This window comes from Melanostigma gelatinosum (genome assembly GCF_949748355.1).
Source record: "Melanostigma gelatinosum genome assembly, chromosome: 7".
Lineage (NCBI taxonomy): Eukaryota > Metazoa > Chordata > Actinopteri > Perciformes > Zoarcidae > Melanostigma > Melanostigma gelatinosum.
Window position 1 is genome coordinate 8688574 of NC_136640.1, and position 15913 is coordinate 8704486.

Sequence of the window (15913 nt, forward strand, 5' to 3'; positions counted from 1 at the left end):
ATCTGCTTCTTCTCTATCGTGCATGAATCACAGAGAGGACAGTAATAAGTCTGTCACTGTGGAATGTTAAAGCTCACAACGCAGATCTAATAATGAAAAGGATTCCCTGGTGAAACCCTGGTTGCAGTTTATCTTGGTAATTATGTTAAGCTGGAATGTGGCTATATCCACAGTACTCACTGCAGATCCTGCTGGTCATTTTGTCCATCGAGGAGTAAATCAAGGTTTTTGGAAATGGCCCTTTTATATATATATTATTCATGATGAGAACATACAGCAAAAATACCTTAACACTGAACACTCAAGCCCTAAGCGTGCAACACAGGATTATTAGTGCACGTCTCTGCATAAAGCAGAGGTTCAGTGAAGGACCCAAGCTGAACACAGGAGCTTGGCTCCTTGTATCATGATTCTGGCAGAGTGAGGATAAATCTGTCTCGAGAGATGTGATGAGGAAAAACGTTTCACAAAAAGAGAAGAGCGGTATGACTTCGAAGCACGGGATGTGTAGAGAAGGAAGAGAACCTAGAGGAGTTCTGATTGGATCAAATATCCCAATCTGTTCCCTATTTGCCACTCCAATGTGTGAAAACCAAAGAGCCCATGTCAAAACAAACGCAATGGAGAGCTGCCTTTGACAAACAACAACACGTTCCTGTGAAAGAGGAAGAACTGCTTCACGCCCCTGGCAGCCAGGTCCTTTCTTCAATAGGAAGGAGAAAGAATCAAACAGGAGACCCTCTCCAGTGGGTGGGTGTTTGGCAGCATGTGGGGGGGTTGGAACCAAATATCCTCTGGTCACCATTCTGTCTCAGCGGGACTCCTCCGAAACATTAACAACCATCCTCCTGTTTGCGTGTTGACGTAGACCGCAGGGGTTTGGACAGTAGAAAGAACAGACGCGACGGTGACGAGATAATGCTCAGAGACTAGAGGGATCATCGGCTTTTGTGGAAACCTTCTGGAAGTAATGAGGACAGACACAAGGTTCCCTCTCTGAGGGTCAAGGCCGTTCAGTTGGTAAGATGATACATATTTAGAAGCCTGGGGTTATGGGGCAATAATGTACAAATTGTTTTTCTGTCCTCATTGATGTCCTCAAATTCTTCAACACAGAAATGTCCTGTAATTTGTTTTCTCATTTTTTAAATCCTCTTAGCAGTTGGCAGTCAACTAATGGAGACTCCAGGACTTACTGCTTCCATGCAAGAAACAGTCTGGCACATAGCCCCTCGTAAAACAGCAAATTGTCATTGAGCTATACAGTGTTAATTCGTTAGCTTTAGAGGTGCTGGTTTTTGGATTTTGCTGCTGTTCGGAGGAGCCAGGCTAGCTGTTTCCTCCTGTTTCCTGTCTTTATGCTAAGATAAGCTAACCAGCTGCTGGCTTTGGCCTCATATTTACTGTACAGATATGAGAGTCGTATCAGTCTTTTCATCTAACTCTCCACCTGAATGTCAATAAGTGTATTTCCCTACTCTCAAAACAATCCATTTAAGTTGCTTATAATGACAAAAAAACGAATTTGAGAAATCCAATGCAGTAAAGAAACATTGGGTCATATTTTAACCATACTAAACCAGAAGCGCATATACTGTCATTAGCATACCATTTTTATAGAGTGGAGGCTCAGCTGGGTTAGCCACAGCACTCCGGGCTCTAGCCTTCAAAGGAAACCATTTCTCCCAGAAAGCACTTCTTCTACCTTTAACTGTCCAGAGACCCCACAGAGCAGCCTCATCCAATCACGGCAACACTACAGGCTCATTCTGCTTTTGCAAAGTGAAAGCATAAGGTCTGAACTGGGCCTATTAAAGCTTTAACAACATGTTGTCCTATAAGGATGTAAGTCAGTTCATTCTCTCACAAAGCTGCACTCAGCTTGTTACTACTATGAACAGCTGCAATGCCAGGAGTGGAGTATGAAGGTTTATAAACATGACCAACTTTTTTAATCAGGGAGGAATCAACTCACCATATTGGCATCGCGTCCCTTTGAAGCCCAGTGGACATTGACATATCCGGTCTTCGGTCTTTGCACATTGGCCTCCATTGAAACATGTGTTGACGCCACAAACCCCTGCGGATATACCACATATCATACACCAATGTATCCATATATGGATGATGGAGATCCCTGGTCAGCTACATTCCAGCCTAGTATTTAGCCAGCCAGTTCAATTACTGTACTGAATATAATATTGATGAATACACAACTGCTTCATAGCAATATCAAAACTAGCCCTATGTGATACATGCAGCATGTTTATAATGTTTACTTACTATGCAGACAGCCCATCTCTTCACCCTCCTGAGTCCAGCCAGGGCAGCACCTATAAACTGTGTGCAAATCCGCGCTGTACACCTGCCGGTACACTGTGTAGTAAGCTGTCCTGAAAAAGAGAAGTTCTGTTATAGTCACAGGATTTTCTGGAAGTTACAATATATGTTTATATTAAACTATTTATTCAGTAATGTGTATGTGTAAAACACTCCATCAAGACTTAGTAGTGGTAACGGAGTATGTATGTAGCCTAAAAAGTCCACTCCAGCTGTGCTGATGAGTGAGATGTCTTCATGGAATAGCAAAGATCACTAACAAAGTGTTTGTGTGTTTAAAAAAAAGTATGTTTGCTCTCACCTTCTCTCATAGTTCATACACCATCTGTGGTTGGTGCAGCCCTGCTTCCACACCTTAACCATGCGGGAAAAGGCCTGGACACAAGGCTGACGGGCCCCCAGCATGGACATCTCCTGGTCAGCACAAACATTTGGCCTGTGCATGGAAAAAAGAAAAAAAAGAGAGAATGCATTGACAAACTGGTTCAAGTAATGTGACAAGTCCAAGCAAGCGATTTACTTAAAACAAATATAATTTATTAAACTAAGGTTAAACAATGACATCAGAGCATGTGCTGTGGGGGTAAAGGTGCAAAAGCAAAAGGTGATCCTCGCCTGTCAACCGTCCCATGTCTAACAATTGACTGCTGAGGTTTGCCAAAACAGCCTCCAAAACAGTGGGAGGGGCGTCACAATATTGTGAAAATGTATTTAATGCCTTTGAGTGTAATGCAAACGACAATGAGGTGGATAGATGTAATTAAAATTGTGTTGGACGTATAATTGAAGAAAGAAAAAAACATGATGTAGTGTTGTAAAGTTCAAAAGCAGCATGTGAGTATTGGCTACTTCATTTTCCATTGTTTCATACAGTATATATTTTGAGGTGGGTACAAGTTGACTGAGTTTAAAGGTGGGCTGTAAAGCTTCCAATGTTGGTGTGAGCCTGCTGCAGAGATAATGTATGTGTGCCAACAAACATGAACCCCCACATGTTCTACACATGTTCAGTTGCATGGACGTCAGCTCATCACAGACGCATTGTTTGTCAAACAATTATACAGCTTCCTGTTTGGTGCAATGTGCTTAAAGTCCAGGAAAAAAAGAACAGTCCACAGGACCCTAACAGCACCCCATAAACAACCAATTAACTTCCACAGGAAATCAATTTTTTCCTCCAGAATTGTTTGCATGTTCATGTGCCTGAATGCATGTAGCCTACTGATGTGTGCAAGTTCATCACACAGCACAGAGGTTTGTACTGTACAGCACTCTGTCAGAAGCAGACTTCATCCAACTGCATTGTCAGCGCAGGTATCCTAAACTATCAAGAGATGTCCTCCTCACAAACCATCTGGCTTCAATACACAGCAGCCTGAAGTTAATTAGAGGAAAGTCTTCTGTTTCTCCTGTAATGAAAACGATTATTTTAATCATGTCTAGCACAGTCTATTTAAATTGGGAAACCTCTGTTAGAGCACGACAAAGAAAAATCACAACCCATTGGAAGTTATTTGGCAGAATAGAACCATATCCATCCTCATAGGGGACCTGAAAGAGCGACGCCTAGTGGGCATTGAGGAGAGTAAACTATAAAGTAACAGAATTAATTATATTATATATTAATAATTAATTAAGTTAAATAATTTGCAAAACGTGGACAATGTATAGAACTGTCTTTGTAAAATTAAATAAAAGGAAAAAAGCACGTTGCTTCCGTCTTATTTTAAAGCAATAATGCGTAAAACTCTCACTCACCTGACCGTTCAATGCAAGTTAAGTGCAAGTCAAATTAAAAACTGGAAATTATATGAATCAAAAAGCGTCACTTACATGCCAAGTTGCAACTCCAAAGATGATGCGATGTGCATAGTGCTGAATAATAGCACACACAAAATATCTGGGAACATAGTTTCAGCCAGTTACAGACACGGAGAGAAGTTCTCAATCGGCGCAGCCTCTGTGTCCTTCAAATGAAGAGCATCCTGGCATTTATGGAAGTCCGCCTTAGGACATCTCAAGCTGATGTTTTTTATATAAATATATATATATATATATATATTTCCCGAGATCCAGACGTGGTTTCCCGTTCACTGGTGAAGTAGAGGAACGACTTGTCGCATGCCAATCGCAGCCTTTGAATGGCTCCAAGTAAACGCACCACCCACAGTCACTGAGGGGCCACCTCCAAAAACAAAAAACTGATGACATTGACCTGTGCATTCACCGTTAACACACCCAGACATGTTTTTATACTATCCCAAATATGCCAAATACATGATGTGAAAGTTGCATCTGAAAAAACAATTCTCGCCAGAAGTTATCTGAATATGTCGTATTTAGAGATTATGTTTATGAAAATGGGAGTGAATTTAGCATTGTGGAAAAACTGGCTCAAATAATGTGACATGTCAAAGCAAGCAATTTACTTAAAAACAAACATAATTCATTAAACTAAGGTTATAAAACCAACAAATTGAGTGGGTACAGCGATGACAGCAGAGCATGGATGTGTGACGGTCGGCTGGCGACCTTCCCATGTCAGACAATTGACTGCTAAGGTTTGCCAAAGCAGCTCAAAGACAGCGGGAGGGGCATCACAGTGTTGTGAAAATATAAGTATCACCTTAATGTTTTCCAATATGCGCAACCACAGTGACAAAAGAGATCCGAGGACAGGATTGGACATTTAGTATTTTTAAATGTGTTCTATTGCATATACGTATAAATCAATACATATTCAACATGCATAATTAATTAATGATGTGCATTCTACATTAAATATTAGATTACATTAAGACTAAATATATTGATACCACTCAAGTCTCACCGAAGCAAAAGGAAGTACAAAAAACAAATGTATCGTATAAGTAACAATAAAAAAGTATATATAAAATGAGGCATGATGAAAAATTGAAATACATACAAACACATTTACAGTAAAAGAACTGTTGAGAATGGCACCCCCATTGGTGTAGCGACGTCACTTCCGCCTGAGATTTGGTACTTCCTCTTTAGAGGGCAGGCAGCGGAAAAAGAGAGGAGGCGCCTCTCTCGTATCAACACTGGAGATGCATGACAGCTATATAATGTGTAATACTTGCACTTAACTGTACCAATTTGATTATATTTAGACGTGTTTGATTCCTTTAAGGTTTAATGAGTAACGTTACGTTCTTCTTGGGAAAGTTTAGACAGCCGTAGCAACAAACAAAACGGTAAGAAACCAAAACTACCCCGCTAGCTTGAAATGGCGATAATGTGTTGTCTAACGTTAGCCTCAGAACTGTGTTGACTTAACTTAGATCTCCCAGCAGTTACTTAAATATTAGAGCTAGACATTATCAATTTACTAATTACTGTGAATATTGGTTCATGTTTTAAAGGGGTTGCCTAATCAAATACCTAGCTACTGTATCAGCTTCACTATTCGACAATAGTATACACTATTGTTGATATTAGCATTATGTTAGCATTCATGTTAAATAAACTATATAACGTTATCTTTAATGGGTGCAGCAGCTGTAGAAGCTATTATTTGAATACAGTCAAGACTGCTGTCTAATTGGTTCATATAGCCTCCTGTTGTGTCCGTGTTCAAAGTCAGAAGGCACCAAGTTATCATGATAGTGTCACGAGAACATTTCCATCTCTTAATCTTGCCCACAGCTCATCAGCTGCACCAATATTATCTGAGGAGATCATTTAAGAGATGTTCGTCTTGTGATCTAGTAACTGTAGGTTAATGGAATGTGCCAGCAGGTGTGCTGCATGACGAGTTAAACCGGCCTAAAACAATAACAACACATGGATCTCTCCTGTTGGCATGTTGTCTTCCCTTTGTGACCTTTTTTTCGGGGCAAACAATTAGCTTGTGTGTAGCTGAACAAATCATCCCTTGCAGCGACATGAACGGGGCAGCATTCCCTTCCCCCATGGCAGAGATAGCGGAGATGAACCGTATCCAGTATGAGCTCGACTACACCGAAGGGATCAGCCAGAGGATGCGCATCCCTGAGATGCTCAAAGTGGCTCCTCACGGCCGCGATGACCCGAATCTTGGATCTCAGGAGGTCCCCCACAGTGTCATAATGCAAGTCCCAGAGAGAATCGTGATTTCAGGTCAGTATGCTGTTAAGCATTCTGTCAATGTAGGGCTGTGTTTTTTGTCTTATTATTTTTAAACTCTGTCCGTGATTGGTGCTTGTCAGTTGACTGTAATATAGCTATTATGTGGTTTTGATATGACTGTTGACAGATACTAGCTGGACTATCAGTGACTCAGGACTTTGTCATGTGAAATATTTAAGACCTAAAATTAAACTAAAAGTCTTTAGGCACAACACATGTGAAGATAGAAGTCATTATTCAACCTCGGCATTCAAATGTCAGGAGATTGTTTGAATCAAGTGAAGTAGAAAATGCATCAATCTCTAACTCGCACCTTCCTTTATCAGGAGACGGTAATGACACCCAGTTCCCCAGACCCAGGGACCTGGACCTAATCCAGTCAACACCACTAGAAACACTATCACTGAAGACTCCACCCAGAGTCCTCACCCTCAGTGATCGGCCCCTGGACTTCCTGGAAGAGGAGCAGCAGGCGGCTCCAGACAGCGAGGAAGTGGTGAGCGATGAGGCAATAAATAGTCTTTTACCAGGACACTGCATGAAATACAAAGACTTCCCGTACACCAAACCATAACCTGAATAAATCAGTTGTCCTTTTTTTTTTTTTTTTTGTAGTTGCGGCCCCAAACACGAGTACGCCGGGAACGTTCAGCCAGTGAGAATGCAGCTGCCCGTCAAAGCAGTCAGCTGATGCGCAACGATTCTGCGTGAGTATTGGTCTGGATAAGCCATCATTAGCTTGGTACCAGCTCCATCTTGTCTTCTACATGCATGCACTTGCATCTTTCTTTTGGGTCGATGTTTCCTGTGTCCCTTTGTCTTCGTGACGTAGCTGGTTATCTGTTGTCACTGCCGCTGAAAGCCGTTCTGCTGCAAGAGCTTCGGCGCCTTCAGCGTCAATACTTAAAGCAGCTGTTTTTGTCACTGGAACTAATCCATTAACACCATGACTTTAAAAATTTACATACTCATCAGTTTTGATTTGATAATTTCCAAATTTTTTGAAGTATTCAATTATTTCAGGATTACTAGAACATTGTAGAAAATATTAATATTTAGTGTATAAACTATGCACCCTGCGATAGTCTGGGGACCTATCCAGGGTGTACCCTGCCTTTGCCCAATGTCAGCTGGGATCGGCTCCAGCCCCCCCCCCACCACCAAACACTTCATATCCCCATCACTAAATGCATGTGACGTCATGGTACTGTTGATAAGGTCACCAACAGAACAAGACGGTGGTCCTGAGTGAGATCATTATCTTTTCAGTGCCTTTCGTTCTCATCTCTGTCTCTGTTTGGTGTGTTCTATGTTAGTAAAGCACCGTGTCTCACTGTGTGAGTGGTTGGCAGGTTAAATGCTATTATTGCAACATTACTTTTACTTACTTTCACTCAGTTGCAATTTTTTACAAAGTCAGTAAAGTTGAGGACAGTTTCTTTTCCTTATTTCTCTCCCTCTCCCTCTCCTTCCTCCTTCCTTCCTTTCCTCTGTTGTCTTGTTCTTCCCTTGTCCACTGAATTGACTGCTCTTAATGGTGGGCATTGGGCAGTGCGACCTTGTCCCCCCCAGCCACTGTCCACCCTTGCCCCACTCTCACCGTGACTGAAGAAGAACACAGCCTGTACAGCGCTAGCGGTGTTTTATCTTTCCTCCAGTCCACTACACGTCGGGCCTACCAGCAGGTCCTGGAGGTCTTGGACGAGAACCCTCGCAGGTGACCTCTCAATCATCCGGTCGTTTTTTGCCTGAATAAAAACTTGGCTTACTATATTTTGGTCAGAGAGGGCAAGAGAGTGCTGCAGGAATGAGTCCTCAAACCCGGAAATGAGTTTGCGTTTTTACACTTCCGGTTCCTCCATTAATCCAATGGAAAAATCCTATTGGCATTTTGTCGAGGGAACCAGTGCAATTCTGACTTCCTAGTTGGCCTACAAAAATACGTCCTCCCTGCAGCACTCTATACTGACCGATTCAGTTGTTTTGACTTCCTCAACGTCTCATTAACTTTGAGTTCTCCTGTTCATACAGGAAGGGGTGTTGTTTCCCTAAATGTTGTTTTGGCCCTTAGTTATGTTGGAAGGTCAGAAGTGTTTTGTCAGGTAGATTCAAGCCTTACATGCCTATTTGTAACATTCAGTAACAATATTAATACAGCATGTATTAATCAAAATGTAAAGAGTTTGGAGCTGAATTGAACGTACCGTCAGGTGGAAGTAGTGATGGGAGTTGAACCCCTTGTTGAAGTTGTACTAGGCCTTGTCAACCATTGTCAATTTAGATTTGATTTTGGAAGAAAGGTAATGATGATGAAAGTGTCAATTAAGACAGGATTAGCCTGTTGGCTTCTAGGACAACTCAAAACAGTGTAGTTTTGCGAAGGACATGGAAGGTGTGTGCATGCATGCCATCAGTTTATGTTGCTCTATCTCTCTTATTTTCCCTTCTCCCAACCCTGTCTTTCCCAACCTCTATAGCAAACCATCCCTGCGAGGGGGGTCGGCCTCAAGTACCAACCCCCTGCATGACTCCAGGTAACTTCACCTGGCACTCTACCTTCATTCGGATCCTTTGTCCTTTTCTCTCCATCCATTCCTACCTTTCATTCTCATTTCCGGGTCAAGAAACAAGCTTAAGCCCTGGTAGAAAAATCCATTCAAATTAGGTTGCTGTTGTTAAACTTTCGCGATATATATGTAAAAACCCTTAATGTAAACAATACACTCTCTTGTGGTTGAATTGATTCTCAGGCAGACTGTTCTCTCTCTTCCAGGCTTGCACTATCAACATATGAAGCCACACTGGATGCGGGGTCTGATGACATGACTGTGGTCGATGCAACAACGCTTCGACGTCAGGTTAGTGCTAAATAAATACACTATCTCCATCTTGTTGCAAGAGCCAATTGTCACGGAATCTCTGTCACTGAGAAAACATATTGTTTTTATTATTTATCTCTAGCTCATCAAGTTGAACCGTAGACTGCAGCATTTGGAAGAGGAGAACAAGGAGCGAGCGAAGCGAGAGATGATCCTGTACTCGGTCACTGTAGCCTTCTGGCTCGTCAACACCTGGGTGTGGTTGCGACGTTGAAAGCCGGCCTGTGTTTCTGCCGTCACCGTGACAGAAGAACGTACTCTCCCTTACTCTGTGTCAAATGTTAGCTAACCGCTGCACTTAGTCCCTGTGGGAGGAAGACTGTGTAACTTGTGTACAAGGCCGGTTGACCACGGGGCTTATGGTTTTGATTTGGTTTGGTTTAATACATGTAAAGTTTTATTTTTTTACTCTTTACTTCATCCTGTCTCACGTTTGTCATTTTTTTATTTTTTTATTACAAACCTTCTTGCGCAACGCTAAGCATGACTTGTTGTAAATATTTGTCTGTGTCACTCAGAGTTTTGAATAGACATCATCCAGACTTAAAGTAAAGCATAGTTTACCAAAATGGGGGAAATGGAGCTGCAGTGTGGAGATGCAACATGTTGAATATTTATTGGGGAAAGAACAATATGTGACTTGAACTGGGAAATGTAATACAATTTACTAAAATCATACATATGACGTGTCGTCCCTGGTTTATTTATTTTTATACATGAGGTGAAATGTAAACATCAGCATAGTTTGGCTGTTACTTGAAGAGAGGCTGTGTCGCTCATTTGGCTGATATAATTTTCTGTTTTTATTTTAACGGGTTATATATTCTTTTCTATCATAATTTCTGCTGAATGCTGATGTTTCATTTTTCATAAACTAATACTGTAGGTTTATGTATTTTATCTTTAGATGCACGGTGTAGCGAGTATGCAATTGATTAAGAAATTGAAATCTAGTCCTTAACATCTGTGTTATCCTAATATGGTATAAAGATATTATTGTCACTCAATGAAAATATAAAACAAAACATTCAAGATTTATTCTGTTTTCACACAGTATTACAATTAACAACCAAATGAACAAGATGGCTTTGAAATTCTTCAACATAAACTTGCTGGACAATGAACAACATTTCACTAAACAATAACGGCTAAATATCATTTATTTTAAAATTATTGCTGTGCCCTGATTGGGCTGCTGATGGTCTCACACAGCCGGTCTATTGTCTGCCAGCATTTGGACACCCTTAATTTGAACACGTGTCCTGTGAGACTATAGTTCGGCACTTCAGTTTGTCAAAAATGCTCTAAACCTTGAAAGCATCATTCGAGCTCCTCGATCAGGCAGCGGGCGGGAGAAGACGTTTGCTTTGGTTTGAACTTTCCCGCCGGTTCAAAAATACGTGGCTCAAGAGTATCCCCATCTTCTGGATACACCAATGATGAAGAATTTCTGCAGACCCCGGTTGATTTGTTGCAGCCGCTCATTAAAAACAATGAATTTCTATCTGAACCAACGGCTGGGAAGCCCTCGCTCTGATTCCCGATTGTACCATCCTCGCCACTGCCTCCTGATATGACCTCGATTGTCGGTTTGTAAACTTGCTGAGAAGAGAACATTGCTGTGAAGTTGTCTGTGTCCACATCCTCCAGATCAGGCAGGTCATCAATACGCAGTGAGCGATGTGGTGGAAGGTGAATGGTTTCCAGCTGGTCTGCATCCTCCAGCTCTGTGACCAGTGGTCCGGGACCATGTGCTGCTACGACCTCTTCTGCTTCAGGAGGACCTGCCCTGAGCAGAGGAGGCTGTTGCTCTTCAAAGGGCTCGCTCAGGTTTGCCTGCTCTCTCACCGCTTCATTCATAATAACCTGTTTGTCATCTTCTGTGTTTTCTGTCTCTAGCATCTTTCCCGCTGTACTTTCTTGTTCTTGTGCTGAGTGCTCTGGATTCACAACCTCTTTCTCTTCTGTCACAGGCTGCTTTACCTGTGATTTCTCCTGGTCATCCTTCTCGAACTGATCCTCCTGGAAACCATCACCTGGCTGCTCTGCTTCTAGATTGTCACAGTTTGGCTGATGTCCGTTGGGTTCCTGTGTTGACTGGCTGTGCAGTAACTCTTTGTGGGCATCCAGGCAGTCCGTCACAACGGCTTGGATCATCTCTCCTTTTGGTGAAGTCGGAAACTGGGTGTCATTTTCCTCACATGGAGTCTCTGGAGTGGTGGAAGCCTCAGTTGCCCCTGAAATATAGCAGATTATAGGCTACCGTTAAAAAAGAATCCACATTGTATGTGCACTAGGGGAGTAAAAGTGTTTACCTGTCTCCTGTAGCTCTCGAAGGTGCCGTGTCTCCTGGCCTGTCTTCCGAATCTTTGCCATGGCATCCAAGCTGTCCTGAATTTTCCTCATCTCTTGTGTTTCCCATTGCTCCCTCTCTTTCCACTCAGCTTCCAGCCCTCCCACTGCCCATGCCTCTGCACACGCCCTGTCTTTGGGGAACACGGGGCGATCGTCCAGGTAAGTGAGCTGCTTGAGACGCACAATCATGGTCTTCCTGTAGTTTGGGATTTGTCTCACCACCTCATTTCCTATTAGATTCAGCACGCACAGCTCTGGCATGGCTTCAAGTACCAGCAGGATCTCCGGGTACTTCAACAGATTGTCAGACATGTCCAGCGCACTGAGTGCCAGACACTGGCTCAGATGCTCCACATCTTCCACAGTCTCCAGCTTGTTATGGGCGATCTGCAGAGTGCTCAAGTCGGGGAGGCAGGAGATGTTCTCGATGACGTGTATGTAGTTGTTGGAGACATTCAGGGTGACAAGCTTTTTCAGAGGTTCGAGGTTTTCCAGCTTGTAAATGCGGTTCTGCTGAAGGAACAAGCAGCGCAGATCAGTCTGGGCATCCAGATTTTCAATGCGTTGGAGCCCATTGCTTTCCAGCCACAGACACTTCAGGCCTGTGTACTCCTCTAGGTTCTCAATGGCGGAGAAACCTTTGAAATGCAGGTACAGTGTGTCATTCAGGGAAGGTGTTGAGTAAAGTTCATTCTGCTTACAGTTGTCTTTAAGGAACTTCTTGGTCATTCGTGGCCAGGACTGTTTTTCCCTTCCCTCTTGAAGTGGGCTTTGCAGTTTTTTGTTGTTATTTTCTTGAGCTCCATCCTTTATCACGGCCTCCACTTCATCTTTGACAGAGGAAGTTATTTCGGCATCTCCACATTCTATTAGAGTCGCTGTCACCACTTTATCTTCCATCTTTTCCTGGACTTCAGGACTGGACGTCGTCAAATTGACAGGCAGGAGAATTATAAATAATATATACCTGTTCTGTATTTGTTTTCTATTAATTTGTTAGATGTGTAGTCCCGTAAAATCCACTCGGAAGTCCGCTGTGTTGGCTAACGTTAGTAAATGTTTGTTTGTTTCCATAGTAACGCTCCTTCGGCCGTTACATGGGAACGGTCTGGCTGGCCGGATGTTGTATTAATATTCCGTGTCGAGAGTCGGACAGTTTAAGCTGTTGCACATCTGCTGCCAGTAGCCACCATGGCGTCCGGATACATACTAAATCGTGGTGTGCTAACGTTAGGAATTCACTGTCAGCGTGTTTGCAGAAACGTGTCATTATCACAGGTTAGAGAGAAGAAGCGGTGGATGAAAGCGTACACGTACCTCATGGCCAAGAAGTTAAAGCTTGAAGGACCTCCACCACCGAAGCCACGGTGAGGCTAACTGTGAACGATGCTAACACAAGAGTGGAATAGAGTGCATCTCAAGGCCATTAATGTAATGGTTGTATTGGTCAGCGTGTGTATTCATTCATCTTAGCCAATCGAGTAGGCTGGATATATAGGATAGTATAATTACACTACACATATTTTGCGGATGGACCTGATTTGCGGTGGGGCTTGAAGCTTTTATGTGTGTAACTGTATGTGTATATGGATGGGGGTGTGTGTGTGTGTGTGTGTGTGTGTGTGTGTGTGTGTATGTATATGTATGTATGTATATATATATATATATATTTATTTATTATTTGTATCTTTTATTATTTTATTTATTTATTTGTTTATTTTTAACATATCCAACTGTCTCACTGAGCTTTCTGTTATTATTGCCTTGTTTTTTTCTGCTTTGTCTGTCAAAGCACTTTGTGAACTCTGTTTTTAAAGGTGCTATATAAATACAGTTAGTATTGTCGATGCAGACTTGTTCAGCCATGTGCGTGTAGTAACAATGTCCACAGTTTTAAAGTGAACCCAGTGGCGAAGCTGTCAATCATGGTTCCTTTGCACAGGTGCTGTTTGTCATATATCACCGTTTGAAACAAAAAAGTTTAAGCCGTAATCCTCAGACACTTTTCTCCTGATAGCACTAAAACTATTAATTCTAGTGTACAGTAAGTAATAATGTCTGTCAGCTCTTATACATACATAGGGATTATTCGGATATCCTCAACAGCACACACCAGAAGTAAGAACAAGGTTGTAAGACCCATTTTTGGGAATCTTTCTTTTTAGAGGAAGTCTGGACTCGGAGTAATCTTTGTTTGCCTTTCTTTCAGCTCTCAGAAGCCTCACTGGGATTACCATGCTGAGGTCCAGGCGTTCAGCAGCCGCCTCCACGAGAACTTCTCCCTGGAGCTACTGAAAACAGCCTTCATCAACCCCTGTTACCTGCAGGCGGAGCTAAGGAGGAGACAGGGGTTAGGCGTGGACTCTGAGATTACCGCTCTCGTGCTGAAAGATAATATTCAGCTCAGTGAAAGGGGAGTGAGTTTCACTAAAAGCTTCCTGAGCGACTGGTGCAGGGCCAGCTTCCCGATCCTGCCGAGAGACGGGGTGGAGAGTGTCGTAAGGCACCTCGCCAGTTCAGCGGTCGTGACCGATGTAGCAAGAAATCTTGGCATTGAAGACCTAACCATGAGTGCAGACTGTCCTGTTCCCGATGATGTGCTTCATTCAACGTTCATGGCAGTAATTGGAGCTCTAACGGAGAGCAGTGGAGCAGAGAAAACCGGATTGTTCCTCAGGGTAAGAGACTTGCAGCCGAGTGTAATGGGGACTCAATATTCTGTTTAAAGTGATGAGAATTTGTCCTTCAGACTCTTGACACTGTTTGTACAGCAGTATCATATTTTCTCTTCGGTTTCTTCCCCCCCCCCCCCCCCCCAAAGGATTTCCTGGGCACTCAGCTGATCGGGAAGGACCTGTTTGATATGTGGACGGTTGTCGACCCCATGGGACTGTTGGTGAAGGAGCTTACTAAGAGGAGTGTTCCACTGCCAGAGCCTCGCCTCATCAGGTCTGCTGGAGCCAGTACTGTCCTGCCACTATACTTTGTCGGCTTGTACAGGTATGTGTGCTGCTGTGGATGCCCAAATTCATTGCCCAAACAGTAATTGAAGATTTACTGTAAAAAAAAAAAAAAAAAAAGTAAAAGGATTGCAGTCAGAGCTTACATGTCCTAAAAATCAAGTGACTTCAATATTACACATGAAGGTTAAGAGTGTTTTGTGTATAATATGAATCGTATAATTATTTTTTGGTATTTGTCTGCGTGTGTTAAATCAGCGACAAGAAGCTTCTGGCTCAGGGTCCAGGAGAGACGCTTGTAGCAGCCGAGGAAGAAGCAGCTCGCGTGGCCCTCCGGATACTCTACGGCTACGCCGAGAACCACAGACCCCTTGACTTCTCTCCGCTACAGCAGCATCAGCAGCCATTAATTCAATCAATCAGCGGCAATTAATGAAGTGTCAACACTTCTACAGCAGCGGGAAATCATTTCAGGGGTCAGTTGGACAGGAAAGTAGCACAATTCTACTTAAGAGATCATTTGAGATAAAGCACATCTTTGTGTTTGTGGATTACAGACTTGCTACGGATTGTAGGGAGAAAGTTAAGGTAAATAAGGTCGCCATCTACCTTATTAGATATTAGTGTAATTGTGCACTTATCAGGATTGTTTCTTTTGTGTATATTAAAATCAGTTCCCCCAGGCAAAGGAGAGCAAAATAAACCTTATTGTCCACGTTAATAATGTGACTATGATGTAAGATCCAGGTTTTAATTGTATCATATATTTTAAATCATTTTGATAACATTCAAGACCACAGCTTACCTTGACTAATAACCGATAGATTCAGCAGTCCATGGCATAAAATGACCCTGATATCTGGTTGTATAAATGCCATTTGGTTTATGTTATGTTTTTCATCTGTAATAAAAAGTCATACTTATGTGTACACCATAACTTTGTTCATTCACATATTTGGGAACATCAGTGTTATTCCATGTTATTGTGTGTGCTCTTATGAGAGGTGGATATTTGTGGATGTAAACTTGATATTTAATTGTGATACATTACTTAAGTTTCATCTGTAGTTTCTTGCTTAAGGATTTGAAGAAGAATTTCAATTATTTTTTAAATAAGTCATATTTTTTGAATGTTTAATGGCAAGTGTCTTTTTTTCACACCTCTACATGGAACTTAATTAAGAGTGACAGTGTAAAAATGGTAAATTGTCTCTGTAAAGGCCCAACTTGACCAGCACTCATACTTTT

The 15913-nt window shown here is 42.3% G+C and overlaps 4 protein-coding genes across 8 annotated transcripts in view; 2 read left to right on the forward strand and 2 right to left on the reverse strand.

The window, feature by feature from the left end:
- egfem1 (EGF-like and EMI domain containing 1) overlaps nucleotides 1-4250 on the reverse strand; it is a gene marked incomplete at its 5' end in the record, with an annotated part of 51439 nt that extends 47189 nt beyond the window's left edge. For all 3 annotated transcript variants that reach the window (XM_079272202.1, XM_079272201.1, XM_079272200.1), the window contains 4 exons: nucleotides 1976-2080; nucleotides 2284-2393; nucleotides 2642-2776; nucleotides 4174-4250. In XM_079272202.1, coding sequence (XP_079128328.1) covers nucleotides 1976-2080; nucleotides 2284-2393; nucleotides 2642-2776; nucleotides 4174-4250 — 427 coding nt within the window. The remainder of the gene's footprint in view (nucleotides 1-1975; nucleotides 2081-2283; nucleotides 2394-2641; nucleotides 2777-4173) is intronic.
- Nucleotides 4251-5379: 1129 nt separating this feature from the next.
- On the forward strand, nucleotides 5380-10021 carry mffa (mitochondrial fission factor a). 3 transcript variants are annotated; one of them, XM_079271738.1, is made up of 8 exons: nucleotides 5380-5558; nucleotides 6245-6462; nucleotides 6798-6967; nucleotides 7087-7178; nucleotides 8024-8188; nucleotides 8949-9005; nucleotides 9245-9329; nucleotides 9433-10021. In XM_079271738.1, the coding sequence occupies exons 2-8, from the start codon at nucleotides 6249-6251 to the stop codon at nucleotides 9562-9564; spliced, it is 915 nt and encodes a 304-aa protein (XP_079127864.1). In that variant the 5' UTR covers nucleotides 5380-5558; nucleotides 6245-6248; the 3' UTR covers nucleotides 9565-10021. The 3 variants fall into 3 exon arrangements, with proteins under 3 accessions (XP_079127864.1, XP_079127865.1, XP_079127866.1); XM_079271739.1 differs by having other exon boundaries at nucleotides 6283-6462; XM_079271740.1 differs by lacking the exon at nucleotides 8024-8188.
- A 649-nt stretch (nucleotides 10022-10670) lies between these two features.
- Nucleotides 10671-12434, reverse strand: dnaaf1 (dynein axonemal assembly factor 1; the record flags this gene model as incomplete). Its single annotated transcript, XM_079271564.1, has 2 exons — nucleotides 10671-11587; nucleotides 11666-12434. The coding sequence occupies 2 exons, from the start codon at nucleotides 12432-12434 to the stop codon at nucleotides 10671-10673; spliced, it is 1686 nt and encodes a 561-aa protein (XP_079127690.1).
- A 458-nt stretch (nucleotides 12435-12892) lies between these two features.
- Nucleotides 12893-15596, forward strand: mrpl44 (mitochondrial ribosomal protein L44). Its single transcript, XM_079272427.1, has 4 exons — nucleotides 12893-13072; nucleotides 13915-14383; nucleotides 14527-14705; nucleotides 14924-15596. The coding sequence occupies exons 1-4, from the start codon at nucleotides 12897-12899 to the stop codon at nucleotides 15096-15098; spliced, it is 999 nt and encodes a 332-aa protein (XP_079128553.1). The 5' UTR covers nucleotides 12893-12896; the 3' UTR covers nucleotides 15099-15596.
- Nucleotides 15597-15913: the final 317 nt, after the last annotated feature.